Source organism: Bufo bufo, chromosome 4, assembly GCF_905171765.1.
Source record: "Bufo bufo chromosome 4, aBufBuf1.1, whole genome shotgun sequence".
NCBI classification, from domain to species: Eukaryota; Metazoa; Chordata; class Amphibia; order Anura; family Bufonidae; genus Bufo; species Bufo bufo.
The window spans coordinates 12,177,389-12,201,657 of NC_053392.1; the positions used below are offsets into that span (position 1 = coordinate 12,177,389).

The 24,269-nt window shown below is 44.6% G+C and overlaps 2 protein-coding genes across 4 annotated transcripts in view; one reads left to right on the forward strand and one right to left on the reverse strand.

Annotated features, from left to right (window-relative positions):
• Nucleotides 1-24,269, forward strand: part of LOC120998306 (oocyte zinc finger protein XlCOF7.1-like) — a 1,981,422-nt gene that overhangs the window by 1,244,917 nt on the left and 712,236 nt on the right. The gene's annotated exons all lie outside the window — the stretch shown is intronic.
• LOC120998390 (gastrula zinc finger protein XlCGF66.1-like) lies at nucleotides 1,825-22,953 on the reverse strand. 3 transcript variants are annotated; one of them, XM_040429061.1, is made up of 7 exons: nucleotides 22,836-22,953; nucleotides 6,725-6,863; nucleotides 5,950-6,105; nucleotides 5,743-5,866; nucleotides 5,541-5,632; nucleotides 5,239-5,404; nucleotides 1,825-3,071 (listed from the first exon to the last, which is right to left on the reverse strand). In XM_040429061.1, the coding sequence occupies exons 2-6, from the start codon at nucleotides 6,794-6,796 to the stop codon at nucleotides 5,273-5,275; spliced, it is 576 nt and encodes a 191-aa protein (XP_040284995.1). In that variant the 5' UTR covers nucleotides 6,797-6,863; nucleotides 22,836-22,953; the 3' UTR covers nucleotides 1,825-3,071; nucleotides 5,239-5,272. The 3 variants fall into 3 exon arrangements, with proteins under 3 accessions (XP_040284995.1, XP_040284994.1, XP_040284996.1); XM_040429060.1 differs by having other exon boundaries at nucleotides 6,725-6,870; nucleotides 22,893-22,926; XM_040429062.1 differs by lacking the exons at nucleotides 6,725-6,863; nucleotides 22,836-22,953 and adding an exon at nucleotides 6,233-6,460.

The window sequence follows — 24,269 nt, forward strand, 5'->3', positions numbered from 1 at the left end:
TGAATGGTGACATTATCTGGCAGGAACAGACTACACTGGAGCCGGAGGTGGTGTTGTGCAGTGAGGTATTTAGGTTGAGTCTGCTGGAGGATGGCAAAAATGTCATGGGGAGCCAAAATAGTGAGGGGGTGACCAAGCACAACGTCAGATGTGAAGTCCAGAAGAGAGCTGGCAGCATGGACGGCTCTGACACAGAAAAGGGCGCCTCTGGCTATGGGGTCAAGGCGCTTAGAATAGTAACCCAGGGGTCTATTGCGACCACCATGAGTTTGAGTAAGGGCTCCAGTTGCGTGGCCCTGACGTTCCATGATATACAGTGGGAAAGGAAGGTTATAGTTGGGGATGCCAAGAGCAGGGGCAGATGCAATGACGGCCTTCAATATCAGAAAGGCTTCCCTGCCTCCATTGTTATCAGGAAAGGAGTAGTAGCATTATGGGGTATACAGTCATATAGGGGCTGCATGAGGATGGAAACCTCAGGGATCCAAGGTCTGCAGTAGGAGATGAGCCCCAGAAAGGTTTGCAGCTGTTGAGGGGTGTCCGGGTGTTGGATGTCAGAGATGGCCTTTTTTCTGGCATCAGTGAGGTGTTTGCTACCTTGAGAGATACAATGACCTAGGAAGACAACTTTGGGGAGACACAGATGCAATTTAGCTTGTGAGACTCGACAGCGAGCAGAAGCAGAATTGGAGAAGTGTCCAGGCTTGCCGCATCCATAACAGACACGAGGTGGCAGGCGTTCTCCATCATCTTCTCCTGACATTATGGCTATCACAGCCGCCAGAGTATTCTTTGTGTTACTCTCTAAACCCTTTTCAATTTGCTCCAACATTTCCAGTGTCAAGGATTTCCATTCAGGACGACAGGTCTTGTTTATCTCTGGTCGTAGACCATCGACAAACGAGCGGGCCAAGAGTCTGAGATGTACAGGCTCATTCTGATTAAACCCCATGTCTTTGTAATTTTGTTTAATCTTCTGGGCAAATTTCTCGACAGTTTCAACTTTTTCCTGTGCCATGTCCTGCAATGTGGTGGATTTGTCTGCTAATTTTGCTTTTGCCCATTTCTGTAGTTGCTCTATAAATATTTGCGATCTACACTGATGATATCTGACACTAGGAAAGCTGGGTAATAACTCAGTGATAAAATCTGACACTGGGAAAGCTGGGTAATAACTCGTGATCTACACTGAGTTATTACCCAGTTTTTCCAGTATCAGATATTATCACTGACTTACTACATATTTATTACATAATATTCGCTATATTGCTATATATTAGGCCCCATCGGCCCACCATGAGCCTCACATATTTTTCTCTGTGGTCCGGCACGCTGCATATATTGCCGGAGATTTCTTGTACAAGCCATTCTAATTGAGAAAGCAATTCAGATGACCAGTGAAAAGTCTTCGAGAAAAAAAATACATGTCCAGTTGCTCTAATTTATTACTACTGATATATCATGACCTAGATGAATGAAGACCTCCACAGACCGCCAAGGAAGATATGAGATGTATAACTGGCTGTGCATGATCTCTATGGGAGAGTAGGCAATAAAAGCTCCATTGTAAGAGACCAATAGACAGTAAGGCCTCATTCACACTTTTACTGGTGTAAGATACTGACCAGAATACACAAGTCTGAATGAGGCAAAGAGAAGGAAATGGAAGATGTTTTTTTTTTTACAAATTATTGTCAACTCAATTTGCTATTTTTCCCCCCATCACCTTAATCTCGATATATTGAATTAATGAAGATCAAATACCAATTCCATATGTCCACATAGGTTACATAAAGGTCTACAGGAGGTGTATTTTCGTTTCTCACTGTGTCCCTCTGGATTCTTCTGCAGTGCTGGCGGAGGTATGAATACGGTAAGAAGCAAGGTCCATGGGGACAATGATCTTCACTGCTCTGACAGTAAACAATGCTCTTCTTCTTTTTCCTCAAATCCACAATACTTTTCCTCCATGGATCCTGGTCACTGTTGACCTCAGGGAAATATAATTTGGGTGTTTGGCAGACCCAGGGTAATTCCACAGAAAAATAAACTCTCATATAGGCATGGAAACACTTCCACATTCCAAACAAGAATGTAGTTTCTTCAATGTGTGAATTCTCTAATGAGTTTCAAATTCTGATTTTCTTTTTCACATTAAGAAAATCAAAATGGCTTCTCTCCTATGTGAACTTTCTTATGTGTAACAAGACATGACTTTTTTATAAAACAGTCACCACATTTGGAGCATATAAATGTTTTTTTTTCTTCTGTGTGAATTCTCTGATGAACCTTTAGGCTGTCTTTAGTAACAAAACACTTTCCACATTCTGAACATGAATACGGTTTCTCTCCTGTGTGACTTCTCTGATGAATCTTGAGGTTTACTTTAGTGACAAAACATTTACCACATTCTGAACATAAAAATGGCTTCTCCCCTGTGTGATATTTCTCATGAGAAACAAGATATGACTTTTGTGTAAAAACTTTCCCACACTCTGAACATTCATATAGATTCTCTCCTGTGTGAGATCTATGATGTTTAGCAAGATCTGATTTATTTCTAAAACATTTCCCATATTCGGAACGTGAAACTGGTTTCTCTCCTGTGTGAAATCTCTGATGTCTAACAAGACTTGACTTTTTTGTAAAACATTTGCCGCATTCTGAACATGAATATGGTTTCTCTCTTGTGTGACTTCTCTGATGTCTAAGAAAATTTGGTTCATCTGTAAAACATATCCTACATTCTGAACATGAATACGACGTCTCTACTGTGTGACTTCTTCTGTGTGCAAATAGACCTGAAATGTCTGTAAACTGTTTTCCACATTCCTCACACTGAAAACTTGTAGCCTCTTTCGGCCCGGTACTTGTGATATCAATCTGTGATTGGTCAGGAGAAGGTTCCTTATGATTAGGAGCATTATATGACAGATCTGGTCTGTGAAGTCCTGGATGGACATTACAGGTAATAAGGTTTTCTCCTGAAGAGCCATGCCCGATATCTTCATCTTCTCCTTTATAATTTAGTGATAAGATGAAGTTTCCCTCAGAGTTCTTACTGGGATTTTCTGTTAGGATTAAAAAGAGGTTTTGTGTTTTCTTTCCAAACAGTAAAGAAGACAATTCTATAAGCTTCCTATCAGGCTGTGTGCAGTTTTTGATGTAGTTTTTATGTCAAAAGGAAGGAGAAGTACAAGTCCTTCCTTTATATTTCCCATTTATATGAATCCTTTCTTGGCTTTGGCACAAAATACTGAATCAAAAACTGAACTAAAAGAAAATCATTTGTGGTCGTGTCCTTATAATTATAATGGATGGATGATAAAGTCCAGGACTCTGCTCTACACTCACCGATCACTTCTATTACATAAACCCAGACCTGAAAACATTCAGAAATCTGAGAATCCCACCCTTCTCTGACAATCAGGCCTGTCCTCTGCCCGCACAGTTGGTCCTTAGATATCAAGTGGAGATGATTTTATTACAATAACCTAAACACTTCGTGAACGGCCTATTTTAGACCTTACAGGGGTTGTCCACTCCTTTATAATTAATAGTCTATCCTCAGGCTGGGCCTCCAGTATCTGATTGTCAGGGGTCCCACACACCTCTGATTAGGTCCATCCATTGTGCTTTGGACAGAGCTGGTTCCTGTAGTGCTGCTACTATTGAGATGAATGGAAGCAGCACTGCAGTAACCGGCTTCGTCCACAGACTGAGCAGTGTAGTTCCAGCGCTGACTTCCTGCACCGGAACTACTGCAGAACAGCTGATCAGCAGGGGACAAGGTGTTGGATCCCCACCAATCAGATAGTGAAGGTCTATCCCGAGGACAGGCCGTCACTTGTAAAGGAATAGACAATCCCCTTATTTGCTGTAAAAAAAAATTTGGTTTATTTTATTTATTTTTTTAGAAAATATCAATAGATAAAAACTGTCAATCAATGAAAGTAATACAATTCATATACAGGGTGGGCCATTTATATGGATACACCTTAATAAAATGGGAATGGTTGGTGATATTAACTTCCTGTTTGTGGCACATTAGTATATGTGAGTGGGGAAACTTTTCAAGTGGGTGGTGACCATGGCGGCCATTTTGAAGTTGGCCATTTTGAATCCAACTTTAGTTTTTTCAATAGGAAGAGGGTCATGTGACACATCAAACCAATTGGGAATTTCACAAGAAAAACAATGATGTGCTTGGTTTTAACGTAACTTTATTCTTTCATGAGTTATTTACAAGTTTCTGACCACTTACAAAATGTGTTCAATGTGCTGCCCATTGTGTTGGATTGTCAATGCAACCCTCTTCTCCCACTCTTCACACACTGATAGCAACACCGCAGGAGAAATGCTAGCACAGGCTTCCAGTATCCGTAGTTTCAGGTGCTGCACATCTCGTATCTTCACAGCATAGACGATTGCCTTCAGATGATACAAGATGTGCAAAATGGCCGCTATGGTCACCACCCACTTGAAAAGTTTCCCCCTCACATATACTAATGTGCCACAAACAGGAAGTTAATATCACCAACCATTCCCATTTTATTAAGGTGTATCCATATAAATGGCCCACCCTGTACATCTATAAACATTCTCAAAGCACAAGTCACTGAAATGTAATGCCATTCTGTCATACAAAACAGTCGGACTAAGTCAGATGACTAGCAAAAGGTCTTTAAGAAAAAAATATAACAAGTCCAGTTCTTCTGACCTATCACTACTGATATACCATGACCAAGATGAATGAGAACCTTCACAGAAAGCTCCGTAAGGTTGTGGCTGTACCAGGTTACTACAGCACAGCTGCCCCTAACTTTAATGGCAGCTGAGCTGCAGTAACCCAGCAGGGCCACTGCACTTTGAGCAGCGCTGTGTTTCCTATTTCATTAAAGGTGCTAGATCCTTCAAGGAACAGCTGACCGTGAAGGAGTGGCAATCAGACCTTTACCGATCAGATATTAATGCCATATGCTGAGGATAACCCATCAATATCAAGAGCCTGGAAAACCCCTTAAGTTGGTTAAACTGAGTTTTCTCAGACCCTGGACATCACTGCAGCCGTTCATCGCAGCCGGCGTGCCTCCAAAACCTGATGCTAAGCCGAGTTTCCAGCCTGGAGCATGAGAGGATGGAGAGAAGAGCTGGGAGAAGATTTCTCCTGCACTGCACATAACACAGGGGTCACTGCCCGGAGTGCTACTTTACTGCAGCTGTAAGGTGGAGTCTCACCTGAAGAAACCTCCCAATTCCCTTCCTCCATTCATTATTCCATACCTGTGGTCACATGGACTGGAATGTCCTCCTCCACCTCACTCTTACACGGGGGATCGCCCATCATCCGCTCTTCTTCATCCTCCACTTTAATATCAGTCACATCTTCCCCCTGATTTGTCATCTGTAACAATTCAGGACAATACAGCAGACAGGTGGGAAATCTAACAGATCCACATAAGAGACCCCCACAATCTGTGACCCCTCTATGACTGCAGGACCCCCCTATATAGATGTGTATAGGGCTCAGCTCCATCTACCTGATGGTTCTCTGGGAGCTTCTCCTCTGGACAGTCCTGGGAATACAGAAGACGGGGACATCTCTCGGGGGGATTTCTTTCTATAAGTCCATCTGTATGAAACACACAGGGACAGGAGAGATTATTACATGTGATGATGAGATGATGGGAGTAGTATCTATGTGATATTTACACTTTTATGATCAGGACGATCTCCTCTTACCTGGTGATGTCAGAGGCTGGGGAGCCTCCATCATGGCGTCTTTGTACAGGTCCTGGTGTCCTTCTAAATACTCCCACTCCTCCATGGAGAAATAGACCGCCACATCCTGACACCTTATAGGAACCTGACAACACAATGACACCGTCATCACCCAGACCCCTCCAGTGCTGTTAGCGGAGAATTTCCCAGCATTCCCAGCAGTGTCACCTCTCCAGTCAGCAGCTCAATCATCTTGTGGGTGAGTTCTAGGATCTTCTGCTCATGTATCAGGGGGGGAGGCTCAGTGATGGGGGTCCTGCTCCACCCTCCTGACTCATGGATGATGGGAGTCTCCTCCGATGTCTTCTTCACTATGGTGTAATCCTGTGGATGGAGAGAGACACTTATGGAAATAAATTCTTTCCTGACTCCAGATCTACACTCAGAATTCCTCCCTGGATCATGGCCCCATCTCCAGTAATCTAGTCACTAGAAGCTGGAATATTATTACCCTCCAGACCTCCAGGCCCCTTCTGGACTCTTCTAGAGAATCCCCCATGACTCCTTCCTCTGGCAGAGAGCTCCATAGTCTCACTGCTCTTACAGTAAAGACTCCTCTTCTATGTTGGTGGAGAAACCTTCTTTCCTCTAGACGTAGTGGAGGCCTCCTTGTTATAGTCCAGTATCATCTAGATGTCAGACTAGTGGTAGAAATCCTCCCTTCAGGCCACACTCCGGCCATCTCCTCCTCTGCTTCCTCTCCTCCTGGGTACAACGTGCCTACTTACCTCCTCATGGCTCCTACAACATGACTATTGGTCTCCATGATCCATCACTGACCATACTGGTGGCTGATCTTCAGGTTCTCCATCACTTGGAAGGTCTGGAGGCTGTTCTCCAGGACCCTGGACTCTTCCTATCACTTTCTATGATGGATTCTCCTTCCCGATGTCTGACTTGTTACAGAATACAATAAAGAGGAGAGAAATCTAGAAAAGTTTACCTCTCCGCTCAGCAGGGAGATGATCTCCAAGGTGAAGTCTAATATTCTTCTGCTGATCTCCTTCCTGTCCATCCTTGGTGATCATTCAGGAGAAGATGAGAGACCTGGAGGAGCTGGAGGCTTCTAGTACTGCAGGCGCCTTTATGAGGAGAGGAGAGGCTGGAAATCCTCCAGGGACAAGAGCATTAGTGAGATCCAGAACCGCACTTACTGCTCCTGGAGAGACCCCGCTTCTCAGAGCCCCCAGCACCGGGGATAAAGGGGGATTCTGGAGAAATGGCTGATACCCGAGAGAAGAAGAGGCTCCAGACACCACAGCAGTGACTACCGACCAGGACCTGCTCTGTATCTGCTGCACTGCAAGAGCTGAAGGACCTGGGATGATGTCACTGTCATGTGATCAGGAGGGGCGGAGCTCAGCAGTGGAGAGAAGTGGTAGAAAAGGACCTGGGATGATGTCACTGTCATGTGATCAAGAGGGGCGGAGCTCAGCAGTGGAGAGGATAAGTGGTGGTGAAAGACCAGTGATGATGTCACCATCATGTAACATAGTTCAGCCGGGTTCTCATCACTATTTAGTTTTCCAATCTTCTGATCCGTCAGAACAGAAAAATTAAGAAAAAAACGGATCCTGTATTAAAGGTTCCGTTATGCTTAGTTATGCACAGTTGGCATCCGTGTTAGCAATTTCCACATGCAGAACTTTATTTCTGTCCCCGTAGCTGTGTATGTAGTATTATCATATGATCTAGGACACCAGGATTATAGAAGGACATCTGTTCGTAGAGATACATTAGATCCCCGACTTCAGTTATTTCAGGGGGAGTTAGAAGAACTTTGAATTTGAATGAAAGAATCCCTCGACTACAAAGGGTTATTTCTGTGTCAGCTGCAGGGGTTAATTTGTCCTTTCGGCCGTACCCTGATCGGGGGAGGAAGAGTCAGATGAAGGTTATTGTGCCGGTATGTGGACACTGCAGGAAGAAGTAGTCCGCTGGGCAGTGCTGGATGTGGTCCGCATTGTATGGATGTTTTACAGATTAGGAAGGCACAGGTAAAGGGATACCCCGCGTTAAGAGTGCCCTGAACTAAGAATCTCCTTGTGAGTGCCGTGTGCTTGTCTTAATAGGTGAGACATTTGGTACCTTAAACCCTGTTCTGAACTCTTGTGAGGCTAAACATCGGTCCTGGGAGTTACAGGAAGTGCGGACAATAGAGTCCAGCAGAAGTAGGTCTCCGTAGGTGAGACTTCGTTCTCTCCGAGTTCTTGTGAGGCTCGTCATCTGTTCTGGGCCCTTTATGTTTGTATGTTTCTATGTCTGTTCAATCCTATGTTGAATGTTATGCTTGTTCCGTATTATATGTGGTCCAGCGATCTGACCTCAGAAATTGTTAAGAGACTGGTAGAGGAAGATCACAGAGCCCAACTACGAGGGTGGTGGTAGAAGACATAGAGAGCAGCTAACCTCCACCTCCATGATCTCAACTCTGGAAGCCTACTATTTGTTATAGGCCGATTATCAGGAAGGAGAACTCCTAGGGATGTTCCACCTCTCCCCATTCATAGATTTACAATAAAGGAGAGTTCACAATATGGCACATATTTAGGAAACAGTCACATACATGTTGGATTACACAGATAACATACTACTACTATAATATTCTATAGTCTAATCCAACACTTCAATGCAGAACAGAATTTGTGCCCCAGAAATATAACATCGGATAGCCGATAAGATCTATAAAGAGACATCAGGTATTTATAAAGGTCCTATTACACTGACATTGTCCGGAGGGAAGCGTTCCCTTCTGTCAATCGCCTGCTTGTCAGCAGAGAAGACCGCTGCTATTACATGCTTCGATCTCCTCCACAGTATAGGGACGAGCGATCTCTATACCATGGCTCATCCCTATACTTACTGTTTGCTGGCAGCAGGTCGCCTATTATACGGTACAATCTGCCACCAGCAAATGAGCATTTTTAAACATGTTAAAACATCCCGATTACCCGAAGAACGAGTGTTTGCTCATTCATCAGGTAATTAGCGGCAGTATTACACTGCCAGATGATCGCTAACAAGTTACTACAAACGCTCGTTAGCGATTATCTATTGGTTTAATAGGGTCTTAACTAAAGTAGTTCCCTCTCAGCAGTCATAAAATAAGAAGAATCTACATACGGAATCCACACAACACACATATGGGGAGGGTGAGAGACTCTTTTAGAAAAATAAAGATATAATGATAACTTTCCATACATTGGTGAGGAACACCATAAATAAGGCCACCCACATCTCCGTATGTATAATAAAGGGTAATGAGACCAGGTCAGTTAAACTAGAAAGAAAGAAAAAAACATTTTAGGTCATTGTCTATCTCCAGCCCTCGTACACTTGAGGTCATAGCGAAAGTCCTACTACCAAAGTCTTCAAACCCGTACAATAGTCCCTTACTTTGCATGCCTCAATTTTAGATCATTTTGTCATGACCAAGCAGAGCAAGCCATGTGGTTCTCGCACAGGAACATGGGGGCAAGCAGAGATCTTTGGGATACTTCTATGCCACTCTGGATCCCGGGATCCTGGGATCCCCTTCCTGTGTACGAGCAGTTGCAACTGCAGCTGAACTTGTCCAGAAGATAGAGGACATAGTCCTTGGAAGTCCTCTCATATTGCAAGTGCCCCATTTGGTGTCTGAAACCTTACAGCAAGCCCAGACCAGACACCTTGTGAGGTATAGCAGACCTGCCCAAGTACAGCTTACTACAGCCAACTCTGTGAACTCCAAGGCAAAGACACTTGGATGCATGCCAGTCACTGCAAAACGATCCTAGACCATAAGGCCAAGTGTTGTGCACCCACTGATAATGTGCCTGCTTGGACTGACCATGCTGCCACCATGGGCTCGGCCCCTAAATAACATGTTAAATAATGACTTGGATAATACGGTTGTCAACTATCATTAAATCCCAGTAAATAAAAGAAATTGGGGGGTTGGATTTCGGGAATACTGCAGGTTGTATTTTACGTCTTAATTTGTAGCTTATTGAGATATATATATATACATACAACTATGCAAAAAGGTTAAGTAGGTAATATAGTACAAACCAGGTACAAAGGGCGAGAAGCTGTTGACTGGTTCCACTCCCAGGTATGATGCTGTTTACATAAAGAACACAGCTCAATGAAAGGGTGAAGAGTTAGGAGAGTCCCCCTGCTACCACCAGTTGTGGGAAGTAGTCATCTGCCGAGAAAAAGGGTGGAAATTATAAAGACGAGTTCTGCATTTATCATACATCTCACACGTCTTCCTTCATCTCTCATATTGTAGGGTTATTTAGGGTTCATAAGCTGTGTCTATAAGGATGGTTCATACTGGACAAGACCGGATCATACTGGTGTAGTACTGGGGGCAGAAGACCCTCCGTATGGACATATATGTCCCCTGTGTAATCTCCATCATGTCCAGTCTTCACAGTAATAGGTAAATGTGCGGTTCTGCTTTACACTGATGAGATGAATGTAATCTGCCTGATTATGTCTGCTGATAATAAATTACTCTGCAGGACATTGTTCCCCAGAGAAAGACACCTGGAAACATTGTATCTATGTCTTTCTTTATCTTCAGTGCATCGTAAGGGACTTAATTTGAAACATGCTGACAGAATTGGAGACCATCTGACATCTCTCCTAAATTCCAGAAAAGAGAGTTTCCTTCACAGCGGTCTTAGTAAATTAACTCCCATAAGTCCACATGCTCTGACATTACTACTGATATACCAAGGCCTGGATGTATAAAGTGTCACGGATCAGCGGATGTGAACCCACTGTGCTACTGACTGGATGTACCCTGGAGGGGCGTGACTAAGCAACTACCTGGTCTCCGCTAGAGCCTCTGATGGTGAGGATAGACTTGAGCTGTTAGGGTAGTTGCCAGGTGCCACTCCAGAGCAGTCCCAGAGTCAGTAGCAGCTGGTCCAGGTACCAGCAGTACAGGGATGAAGTAGAGTACAGGATTAGGCAGAGGCAGGATTAGGCAGAGGCATAGACAGACAGGCAGAAGGTCAGGGTAGGCAGCACAGGTACAGGTCAGGCAATCCGGGTCGGCAACAGGAGAGACAAAGCAAGTATGCAGGGATCAGACAATAAGCAGAGTCCAGGAACGAAGTATAGGTCAGGAACACAAGTGATTATCAAGCTCTTTAGCAACAGACTAGGACCTTTACACTCAGGCATCTTGGAAAATGGCTGAGGCCCTTAAGTATGTGTAGGAGAGCCAGGGTTGGTCAACGAGGTCACCTGACCCAACCCAGCCCAGCCCAGGAAATGATGCGTACTACCATTAGAGCAGTGACACATGAAACCAGCCGAACTCATGTTGTGTCCAGAGCTGAATGGAAGCTGTGGAGCGGAATCCTCAGAAGCAACATAGCTCACACAAACAGAGTGTCCCAGACTGCAACGATAACTGGGAAGCACTGGCCACCAATCACCGAAGAGCACGGCGCACGGGACTATGGCGGTAAGCAGGGGAACAGCGTCGCACAGCAGTCGCTGTTACAGTACCCCCCTTACATCCCCTCTTTTTGAGTCCACAATGAGACAGAAAGCTCTTTATTAGATCCGAAGCATGAATGTTCTGCCGCTCCCAAGATCTCTCCTCAGGACCAAATCCCTTCCAGTCCACAAGATAGTAGGTCTTTCTGCCACATTTCTTGATGTCCAGGATGTCCTTGACTTTAAATACCTCATCAGCATTCACTGATACCAGAGTTGGAGTAGAAGGAGCCGTTGAGAAACGATTAAGAACCACTAGTTTCAGTAAAGGGACATGGAAGGCATTCGAAATACGCAGCGAGGGAGGTAGACGTAGCTTGTCACTTCGTTGATCCTCTTCAATACTTCATAGGGTCCAAGGAACCTGGGAGCAAATTTAAAACTGGGGACCCTTAAGCAGATGTTTTTGGAGGAAAGCCATACCTTATCCCCAGACGAGAACTGAGGTGGTCTCCTTCTTCTCTTGTTTGCATTTGTCTTCATGCGGGTCAACGCTTTGTTGATGCAGATCTTGGTGTCACGCCAAATCTTCAAAAAGAATTCCGCAGCTGGTACCCTGGAAGATGCAGGAACAGAAAGAGGAGTATGTGGATGTTGACTAAAAAACGACAAAGAATGGAGAGGATCCAGTAGACTTACTTGTGTGGTTGTTATAGGAGAACTCATGGTAGCAGTTTTACCCAGTTTTACCCAGTTTTACCCGTTGAGCTGAAACAAAATGCCGAAGATAGTTCTCCAATATCTGATTGACCCGCTCTACTTGCCTGTTGGTTTGAGGGTGATAACTGGGATAGAAGTCCAGGTTAATTTCTAGCAGTCGGCAGAGAGCTCTCCAGAGCTTGGATGTAAACTGGACTCCTCGATCAGAAAAAATGTGCAGACGGAATATATGTTTAACAAACAGTTTAGCAAGTTCTACAGCCGAGGGCAATCCAGTCAAAGGAACGATGTGTGCCATCTTGGAGAAGCGGTCCACGACCACCCAAATAACGGTACATCCAGCTGAAGAAGGCAGATCTGTAATAAACACATTGCCATGGAGCATCAGGAACAGGTAGGGGTAACAACGGGCCCAGTGGTCTGCTTTAGCAGATTTTGTTCTGAGCACAGACGGTGCAAGCAGAGACATAGCCCTGCACATCCTTGGACAATGTGGGCCACCAGTAGTGGCGAGACACGAGATGATCGGACAGTTTGGAGTTGTGCCCCCACGTTAGGACACGTTTCCTTTTGGCAGATAGCACGGATGTCAGAAAAGTCAAATGATCGAGACAGAGCATCCACCTTGATGTTCTTCTCGGCCGGCGGAAGTGCAACTCAAAATGAAAACGGGAGAAGAAGAGTGCCCACCTGGCTTGGCGAGGGTTCAGACACTGGGCTGTCTGCAGATACGTAAGATCTTGTGGTCTGTGAAAATTATTACTGGATATTGGGCTCCCTCCAATAGCTCTTTAATTGGACGAAAGCGGTCTCTGCCTAAGGAGTCCAGTCTTTGGCATTCACCACTTTCTTAGTAAGAGCGGAAATCGGAGACGTAAGGGATGAAAAATTCGGAATGAACTGCAAGTAGAAATTGGCGAATCCCAGGAAGCGCTGTATAGCACAAAGACCCTGTGGGAGTGGCCAGTCCATTATCGCCTTAAATTTTTCAGGATCCATCTGTAATCCGGCATCTGAGTTGATGTATCCGGGAAACGGTACAGTAGTCTTTTCAAAGGTGCATTTCTCGAGTTTAGCATAGAGTCGATTTTCCCTCAACCGCTGTAAGACTAAACGTACATGCTTCAGGTGAGTGATTAAATCTGGACATTAAATCAGTATATCGTCCAGGTACACGATCACGCATATATAGAGCAGGTACCTGAAGATGTCATTAACAAACTCTTGGAATACCGCGGGAGCATTGCACAGACTGAAGGGCATGACGAGATACTCGTAGTGTCCATCACGAATGTTGAAAGTGGTCTTCCACTCGTCGCCCTTTCGAATGCGGATAAGGTTATATGCACCGCGCAGGTCGAGTTTGGTAAAGACTTTAGCCCCCCCGGATCCTGTCAAAGAGTTAGGAGATTAGCGGAAGAGGGTATTGATTTTTGACCGTGACCTTATTCAGACCTCAATAGTGAATACAGGGCCGTAAGAATCCATCTTTTTTCTGCACAAACAAGAACCCGGCACCGGCAGGTGAAGTGGATTTCCGGATAAACTCCCTCTCCAGATTCTACTTGATGTAGTCAGACATCGCCTGAGTCTCTGGAAGTGAGAGTGGGTAGACTCGACCACGAGGAGGTGTAGCACCAGGCAGAAAGTCAATCGGACAGTCATATGGACGATGAGGAGGTAGGGTCTCTGCATATTTCTTACTAAAGACTTCCGTAATTCTGGCATACTGCTGGTCTACAGGTACAGAAGGCGTGGAAGCAGGTCGAACCTCCGCTAAACAGGTGGAGTGACAAGATGATCCCCAATGCAGGATCTGACCGGAGTGCCAGTCCACAACTGGAGTGTGCAGACATAGCCAGGGTAGCCCAATGATAACTGTATTCATGGAGGCTGGCAGCACATAGAAGGAGATCAACTCAGAGTGCAGAACCCCAATCTGTAACTTAAGGGGTATAGTAACAGAGAGTACCGGTTCAGGGAGTGGTAATCCTTTTACGGAAGCCACTGACAAAGGCCTTTCCAGACAAATGGTGGGAAGCCGATACTGATGGACCAGAGCTTGCTGAACGAAGTTACCGGCTGACCCAGCGTCCAAGATTGCCGGCACAGACAGTGTGACTCCCTTGTGAGAGAGAGTTACTGGAACTGAACGTTTCAGAGAGGACTTTTCCTGGTCTATGACCACCTCTCTAACTGATCCTAGACATTGTCGTTTCCCGGCTTCTGTCGACAATTACGCACAAAGTGGCTCTTGCCTCCAGAGCACAGGTCAGGTCATTCAGAGTAGACGGGCGGCCGCAACCAGCTAGTTCATCCTTAATATGGTCAGAAACGCCCTCCCAAAACACCGCCAGTTGAGCCTCATTGTTCCATGCAAGTTCGGCAGCCAGGGTAGGAAACTGGATGGCGTACTGACCCACAGACGAGGAACCTTGTTGTAGATGCAGCAGAGGACAATCGGCGGGGCTCCTCAAAGACCATCTGGAAGGTAGCCAGGAAAGACTGAAGATTATTGGTCTCTGGACCTCCATGCTCCCAAATAGGATTTGCCCAGGCAAGGGCCTCATCAGACAGCAGGGACACAATGAAGGCAACCTTGGACCGCTCAGTGGGAAACCTCTGCCCATGTAACCCAAAGTGGATCAGGCATTGATTTAGGAATCCACAACAGGTCTTTGGATCACTACCATAGCTGGTTGGCAGAGGGAGTTTCACACCAGTGGCACTCAAATCCGGATTCACCGGTGTAGTCGTAGCAGAGGTAGCAACGACTGGCAACCCTGCAGTGGCTGGAGAAGAGATTGCATCCAGACGAACAGCAACATTTTGCATGAACAGCATCAAGACATCCTATCGTTCACTCTGGTGCTTTAATTCCTATAACAGATAATGAACGACAGCCTTGGGATGACCAGTGGGGTCCATGGCCTGAGTGTACTGTCACGGATCAGCGGATGTGAACCCACTGTGCTACTGACTGGCTGTACCCTGGATGGGCGTGACTAAGCAACTACCTGGTCTTCGCTAGAGGCTCTGATGGTGAGGATAGACTTGGGCCATTAGGATAGTTGCCAGGTGCCACTCCAGAGCAGTCCCAGAGTCAGTAGAAGCTGGTCCAGGCAGACCAGAAGATACCTGAGATAGGTACCAGCAGTATAGGCGTGGTAGGCAGGCAAGGTCGTAACTAGGAGCAACAAAGCAGGAACCGAAGGATGAGGCAGAGGTGTAGTCAGACAGGTAGCAGGTCAGGGCAAGCGGCATAAGTACAGGTCAGGCAATCCGGGTTGGCAACGGGAGAGAACAAGCAAGCAGGCAGGGATCAGATGATAAGCGGAGTCCAGGGACCAGGTATAGGTCAGGAACACAAGTGGTTATTAAGCTCTTTAGCAACAGACTAGGACCTTGACACTCAGGCATCTGGGAAAAGGGCTGAGCCCCTTAAGTATGTGTAGGAGAGCCAGGGTTGGTCAACCAGGTCACCTGAACCCAGCCCAGCCCAGGGAGTGCTGTGTCCAGAGCTGAATGGACACTGTGGAGAGGAATATTTAGAAGCAACATCACTCACACAAACAGAGTGTCCAGGACAGAGCATGGCGCCCGGGACATCGGCGGTAAGCAAGGGACAGAGTCACATGAAGACATCCACAGACCACCAAGTGAGATGTCTAACTGACTGTGCATGATCTCCATGGGACAGTAAGCAATAAAACCTCCTATATAAGAGACCAGTAGACAGTACAGCCTCGTTTATACTTGTGTATTTTGGTCGGTATCTTTTATCCGTATTTGTAAGCAAAAAATGAGAGGGGAACTTAAAGAGAAACTGTCACCTATTTTGAGCATATAAAACTGTTAACATAGTAATGTTCAATAAAGTACCTTCATTCCAGCATGGGTCTTCTTTCTTTTATTCAAGTTTTGATTTAGATCAAAAAGCGATTTTTCTGATATGCTAATTAAGCTTCAAGGTGCCCAGAGGGGCGTTATTACTCTCCTCTAGTGCCCAGTACCGCCGTCCCTGCAGTGCCCAGCCCGCCTTTCTTTCAAGCCCAGCACGCCTCCTATGAAATACATTTACTCCCACATCCTTGCTGAACGGCGCCGCCCCCTTCGCTACGTCATGTAATTTATTTACCCCACAATCCTTGCGTCCTCCTTTCTTGCCCTCCGAAATGTTGCGCAGGCGCAGTATCGCTAACTGCCTGCGCTTGTACGATACTCCTGCTCCTGAGGGCAACAGCACTCTGATTACGTCACTGGGCTCGGCGCATCGTACAGGCGCAGGCAGTCAGCGATACTGCGGCTGCGGTCTCCTGATGCTGCTGTCACCGCCACACTATGTCATCTTGCGACTCTGTGGCCTCCTGATGCTGCTGCCACCTCCAGACTCTGTCATTGCGCCACTCTGTGGTCTCCTCATGCTGCTTCCACCTCACCACTATGTGATTGTGCCACTCTGTGGACTTCTCATGCTATTCCCACCCTCCCCACTTCATGACTGGGCCACTATTTTGCCTCTCGGCCTGGCTGATATCATCATTTATTTGACCTTTCTTCTGATCTGTCAGAAGAAAGGAAAAATGAGACGCACAACAGATCCTGTCTGTGTAGCAGCTATAAGGCCTGTATGGTCCCATCAGAATTGTCTTCTGATTTGGTAGCCAAAAGCAAGAGTGGGTACAAAACACAGAAGACATGCAAATATTCCATTCACGTGTCATCTTCTGGTTTTGGTGGCATTATCAATACTGATGGATTATTGAGCAAATGCTGACCGCGTGAAGGCGGATGCTCCACAGACAGGATCCGTTTTTGTGGGTTATTGTTCTGACGGATCAGAGGAAGGGCAAAATAATCAGTGAAGTCAACACAAACTTACTGCTGACCCCCTCTCCACTCTGTCGGGGGCTCTACTTGTATAAGTGTTTAATAGAACAGGTTATGTAGACATCTATGTGGAATCAGCTGACGAGGGTGTAAAAGGAGTGCGCTTCTTCTTGGTGCTAACATCGACCTGTAAGGATGAGTTCATACTGGAGTTATTTAGTCAGTTTTGGCCCCGTGACTGCCCAAATAAGCGAACTGTGCAGCGATTCTAAGAGCGACGCCTGTCATCTGCATGTCATACTTACAGTATTATTTCACTACCACAGCAGACTCCCTATGCGTGTTACTGCAAGGCACAGTGTTCTACACCACTATACAGACACAGTGTTCTACACCGCTATACAGGCTCTCTGCAGCCAGGAAATAGCATTTTTTTAAATGTAATTAGCTGCGAATATATTCGGATCGAACCAGATTTTTCCCGAAAAATTCGGCGAACCGGCGAATCGAATTTTTGAAAAATCCGCTCATCTCTAGTAATGATTTATTTTAAAAATAAAATAATATAGCATCTATAAAAAATTTTTTTTTACTAATGATACGTAAAATAATAACTATGAAGAAAAAATAGGTATGGATGATAGATAGTAAAATAAAGATTAAGAGTAGCTATATACAATAAGAAAAGAGTGTAGGTTTATCTAGTGATAAAAAAAAATCTAGAATATTCGCTATTACGAAGATATAGCACTATATTCTAGATCTTCACGAATTTTTGCCGATATTCACAATAAAAATTCGCGATTAGAATATTCATGCTCAACACTAATCATGACCTAGATGAATGAAGACATCCACAGACCGCCAAGGAAGATATGAGATGTATAACTGGCTGTGCATGATCTCTATGGGAGAGTAGGCAATAAAAGCTCCATTGGAAGAGACCAATAGACAGTAAGGCCTCATTCACACTTTTGTATTTTGGTCGGTATCTTGTATCTGTAAGCCGTAACAGGGAACGGAATAAAACAGAGAAAGGTATAATGGAAAGTCTTCCATGTTCGGAGCTACTCCTAGTTTTATCCTACAAATACTGGTGTAAGATACTGACCAGAATACACAAGTGTGAATGAGGCAAAGAGAAGGAAATAGAAGATCTGGGGTTTTTTAACAAATTATTGTCAACTCAATTTGTTATTTTTCCCCATCACCTTTATCTTGATATATTGTATTAATGAAGATCAAATACCCATTCCATATGTCCACAAAGGTTACATAAAAGTCTACAGGAGGTGTCCTTCCATTTCTCACTGTGTCCCTCTGGATTCTCCTGCAGTGCTGGCGGAGGTATGAATACGGTAAGAAGCAAGGTCCAAGGGGACAATTCATCTTCACTGCTCTGACAGTAAACATGCTCTTCTTCTTCCTTTTCCTCATATCCAGATCCAAGGCAATACCACAGAAAAATATACTCTCATATAGGCTGTTTAATGCATGTAAACACTGCCACATTTCAAACAAGAATTTAGTTCCTTCTATGTGTGAATTCTCTGATGAGTTTCAAATTCTGAATTTCATTCTCACATGAAGAAAATCAAAATGGTTTCTCTCCTGTGTGAACTTTCTCATGTGTAACAAGACTACACTTTCGTGTAAAACAGTCACCACATTTGGAGCATATAAATGTGTTTTCTTCTGTGTGACTTATCTGATGAACCTTAAGGATGTCTTTAGTAACAAAACACTTTCCACATTCTGAACATGAATATGGTCTCTCTCCTGTGTGACTTCTCTGATGAACCTTGAGGTTTTCTTTAGTAAAAAAACATTTACCACATTCTGAACATAAAAATGGCTTCTCCCCTGTGTGATATTTCTCATGAGAAACAAGATATGATTTTTGTGTAAAACCTTTCCCACACTCTGAACATACATATAGATTCTCTCCTATGTGAGAATCATGTTTAGCAAGATCTGATTTATTTCTAAAACATTTCCCATATTCGGAACGTGAAACTGGTTTCTCCCCTGTGTGAATTCTCTGATGTGTAACAAGATATGTCTTTTGTGTAAAATATTTGCCGCATTCTGAACATGAATATGGTTTCTTTTTTGTGTGACTTCTTTGATGTCTAACAAAATTTGGTTCATCTGTAAAACATATCCTGCATTCTGAACATGAATACGACGTCTCTACTGTGTGACTTCTTCTGTGTGCATATAGACCTGAGATGTCTGTAAACTGTTTTCCATATTCCCCACACTGAAAACTTGTAACCTCTTTCGGCCCGGTACTTGTGATAACAATCTGTGATTGGTCAGGAGAAGGTTCCTTATGATTAGGAGCATTATATGACAGATCTGTTCTGTGTAGTCCTGGATGGACATTACAAGTAATGAGGTTTTCTCCTGAAGAGCCATGCCCGATATCTTCATCTTGCCCTTTATAATTTAGTGATAAGATGAAGTTTCCCTCAGAGTTCTTACTGGAATTTTCTGTTAGGATTAAAAAGAGATTTTATGTTTTCTTTTCAAACAGTAAAGAAGACAATTCTAGAAGCTTCCTATCAGGCTGTGTGCAATTTTTGATGTAGTTTTTATGTCAAAAGGAAGGAGAAGTACAAGTCCTTCCTTTATATTTCCCATTTATATGAATCCTTTCTTGGCTTTGGCACAAAATACTGAATCAAAAACTGAACTTAAAGAAAATCATTTGTGGTCGTGTCCTTATAATTGTAATGGATGGATGACAAAGTCCAGGACTCTGCTCTACACTCACCGATCACTTCTATTACATAAACCCAGACCTGAAAACATTCAGAAATCTGAGAATCCCACCCTTCTCTGACAATCAGGCCTGTCCTCTGCCAGCACAGTTGGTCCTTAGATATCAAGTGGGGATGATTTTATTACAATAACCTAAACTCTTCGTGAGCGGCCTATTTTAGAACTTACAGGGGTTGTCCACTCCTTTATAATTAATAGCCTATCCTCAGGCTGGGCCTCCAGTATCTGATTGTCAGGGGTCCCACACACCTCTGATTAGGTCCATCCATTGTGCTTTGGACAGAGCTGGTTCCTGTAGTGCTGCTACTATTGAGATACATGGAAGCAGCACTGCAGTAACCGGCTTCGTCCACAGACTGAGCAGTGTAGTTCCAGCGCTGACTTCCTGCACCGGAACTACTGCAGAACAGCTGATCAGCAGGGGACAAGGTGTTGGATCCCCACCAATCAGATAGTGAAGGTCTATCCCGAGGACAGGTCATCACTTGTAAAGGAATAGACAATCCCCTTATTTGTTGTCATTTTTTTTAGGTTTATTTTATTTTTATTTTTTTAAATAGCAATAGATAAAAAGTGTCAATCCATGAAAGTAATACAATTCATATACATCTATAAACATTCTCAAAGCACAAGTCACTGAAATGTAATGCCATTTTGTCATACAAACCAGTCGGACTAAGTCAGATGACTAGCAAAAGGTCTTCAAGAAAAAAAATATAACAAGTCCAGTTCTTCTGACTTATCACTACTGATATACCATGACCAAGATGAATGAGAACCTTCACAGAAAGCTCCGTAAGGGTTGTGGCTGTACCAGGTTACTACAGCACAGGAGCCCTTAACTTTAATGGCAGCTGAGCTGCAGTAACCCAGCAGGGCCACTGCACTTTGAACGGCGCTGTGTTTCCTATTTCATTAAAGGTGCTAGATCCTTCAAGGAACAGCTGACCGTGAAGGAGTGGCAATCAGACCTTTACCGATCAGATAATAATGCCATATGCTGAGGATAACCCATCAATATCAAGAGCCTGGAAAACCCCTTAAGGTGGTTAAACTGAGTTTCCTCAGACCCTGGACATCACTGCAGCCATTCATCGCAGCCGACGTGCCTCCAAAACCTGATGCTAAGCCAAGTGTCCAGCCTGGAGCATGAGAGGATGGAGAGAAGAGCTGGGAGAGGACTTCTGCACTGTACATAACACAGGGGTCACTGCCCGGAGTGCTACTTTACTGCAGATGTAAGGTGGAGCCTCACCTGAAGAAACCTCCCAATTCCCTTCCTCAATTAATTATTCCATACCTGTGGTCACATGGACTGGAATGTCCTCCTCCACCTCACTCTTACACGGGGGATCGCCCATCATCCGCTCTTCTTCATCCTCCACTTTAATATCAGTCACATCTTCCCCCTGATTTGTCATCTGTAACAATTCAGTACAATACAGCAGACAGGTGGGAAATCTAACAGATCCACATAAGAGACCCACACAATCTATGACCCCTCTATGACTGCAGGACCCCCCTATATAGATGTGTATAGGGCTCAGCTCCATCTACCTGATGGTTCTCTGGGAGCTTCTCCTCTGGATGGTCCTGGGAATACAGAGGACGGGGACATCTCTCGGGGGGATTTCTTTCTATGATTCCATCTGTAAGAAACACACAGGGACAGGAGAGATTATTACATGTGATGATAAGATGATGGGAGTAGCATCCAGGGGACCGTCAATGCAGACATTTCTTACACTGATGAGCGCAGCACAAATTCATCTCCTCTTCTTCATCTTTAACCTTAACCTTAATATCAATCAGATTTTCATCCTAAACAAGAAAAATGTAAATTGATCTTTGGTCCAATGACTTTATGGTCAGATTCTGGTGAGACATCAGCTCCATCTACCTGATGGGTCTCTGGGAGCTTCTCCTCTGGACAGTCCTGGGAATACAGAGGACGGGGACATCTCTCAGGGGGATTTCTTTCTATGACTCCATCTGTATGAAACACACAGGGACAGGAGAAATGATTACATGTCACCATGAGATGATGGGAGTAGTATCTATGTAATCTTTACACTTTTATAATCAGGACGATCTCCTCTTACCTGGTGATGTCAGAGGCCGGGGAGCCTCCATCATGGCCTCCTTGTACAGATCCTTGTGTCCTTCTACATACTCCCACTCCTCCATGGAGAAATAGACCGCCACATCCTGACACCTTATAGGAACCTGGCAACACAATGACACCGTCATCACCCATACCGCTCCAGTGCTGTTACTGGAGAATTTCCCAGCATTCCCACCTCTCCAGTCAGCAGCTCCATCATCTTGTGGGTGATTTCTAGGATCTTCTGCTCATGTATCAGGGGGGGAGGCTCTGTGATGGGGGTCCTGCTCCACCCTCCTGACTCATGGATGATGGGAGTCTCTCCCGATGTCTTATTCACTATGATGTAATCCTGTGGATGGAGAGAGACACTTAGGGAAATAAATTATTTCTTGACTCCAGACCTACAATCAGAATTCCTCTGTAGATCATGGCCCCATCTCGAGTAATCTAGTCACCAGAAGCTGGAATATTATTACCCTCCAGACACCTTCTGGACTCTACTTGAGAATTTCCCATGACCCCTTTTCTATGGCAAAGAGCTCCATAGTCTCACTGCTCTTACAGTAAAGAATCCTCTTTTATGTTGGTCGAGAAACCTTCTTTCCTCTAGACATAGTGGAGGCCTCCTTGTTATAGTCCAGTATTATCTAGATGTCAGACTAGTGGTAGAAATCCTCCCTCCAGGCCACACTCTGGCCATCTCCTCCTCTGCTTTCTCTCCTCCTGGGTACAACGTGCCTACTTACCTTCTCATGGCTCCTACAACATGATTATTGGTCTCCATGATCCATCACGGACCATACTGGTGGCTGATCTTCAGGTTCTCCGTCACTTGGAAGGTCTGGAGGCCGTTCTACATGATCCTGGACTTTTCTATCACTTCCTATGATGGATTCTCCTTCCTGATGTCTGACTTGTTACAGAATACAATAAAGAGGAGAGAAATCTAGAAAAGTTTACCTCTCCGCTCAGCAGGGAGATGATCTCCAAGGTGAAGTCTAATATTCTTCTGCTGATCTCCTTCCTGTCCATCCTTGGTGGTGATTCAGGAGAAGAGGAGAGAACTGGAGGAGCTGGAGGCTTCTAGTACTGCAGGCGCCTTTATGAGGAGAGGAGAGGCTGGAAATCCTCCAGGGACAAGAGCATTAGTGAGATCCAGAACCGCACTTACTGCTCCTGGAGAGACCCCGCTTCTCAGAGCCCCCAGCACCGGGGATAAAGGGGGACTCTGGAGAAATGGCTGATACCAGAGAGAAGAAGAGGCTCCAGACACCACAGCAGTGACTACCGACCAGCACCTGCTCTGTATCTGCTGCACTGCAAGAGCTGAAGGACCTGGGATGATGTCACCATCATGTGATCATGAGGGGCGGAGCTCAGCAGTGGAAGGTATAAGTGGTGGTGAAAGACCTGTGATGATGTCACCATCATGTGATCAGGAGGGGGTGGAGCTAAGCAGTTGAGACCAGTGATGATGTCACCATCATGTAACATAGTTCGGCCAGGTTCTCATCACTATTTAGTTTTCCATTCTTCTGATCCGTCAGAACAGAAAAATAAAGAAAAAAACTGATTCTGTATTTAAAGGTTCCGTTATGCTTAGTTATGCACAGTTGGCATCCGTGTTAGCAATTTCCACCTGCAGGACTTTATTTCTGTCCCCGTAGCTGTGTATGTAGTATTATCATATGATCTATGACACCAGGATTATAGAAGGACATCTGTTCATAGAGATTCATTAGAACCCCGACTTTAGTTATTTCAGGGGAGTTAGAAGAACTTTGACTTTAAATGAAAGAATCCCTCGACTGTTATTAGAATGATTTATAAAAAAATATAGGGAATGTCACTGTGGTATTTTGGATTTGGAAACATTAGACAGGAGAGGCCCTGCTGCCGCTTTGTTGACTCTAGATAACTTCTGCCTGATCACACGTCCCATGAGGTCAACGATCCATTTGGATATCTTCTCTATCAACTTTCGATGTTCTTTTCTGAGCCTACCATGTTGATCACGGTTATTGGCGAATCGGGGTTCCACGCCAGAGAGGGAGTGTGAGAAAGAGAGACCACATCCAAGGGAGGTCAATGGATGAAATTAAATGTTGATCGAGCGGAAAACTGGGACAAATTATTGAAGCCTAAGCTTACAAGTGAAGGAGGTGGCGCGCATCAATTAAAGAAGAATTTTTAAAATTTAATTCCCTGTCACCTATGCAGAGCAGGGGTTTGTATACGGCAAAATTGGTCAAATGTCACCCAAGAATGTAACAGACAAATTAGTGAAATGTTTTTACCTGTCTACTAGGTATATCAGGGGTATATCACAGCCAAAAATTGGTGAATTTCACCCGAGAATGTAACAGACAAATTAGTGAAATTTCTTTACCTGTCTACTAGGTACAGCAGGGGTATATCACACCCAAAAATTGGTGAATTTCACCTGAGAATGTAACAGACAAATTAGTGAAATGTTTTTACCTGTCTACTAGGTATAGCAGGGGTATATCACAGCCAAAAATTGGTGAATTTCACCCTAGAATGTAACAGACAAATTAGTGAATTTTTTTTACCTGTCTACTAAGTATAGCAGGGGTATATCACA

Excerpts from the sequence above, each read along its gene's own strand:
- LOC120998390 (XM_040429061.1), bottom strand. The coding sequence starts at position 6,796 with ATGGACAGGAAGGAGATCAGCAGAAGAATATTAGACTTCACCTTGGAG. Across the intron at positions 5,633-5,742 it reads CCAGCCTCTGACATCACCAG|ATGGACTTATAGAAAGAAAT; the intron begins GTAAGAGGAGAT and ends TGTTTCATACAG. Across the intron at positions 5,405-5,540 it reads AGCTCCCAGAGAACCATCAG|ATGACAAATCAGGGGGAAGA; the intron begins GTAGATGGAGCT and ends GAATTGTTACAG.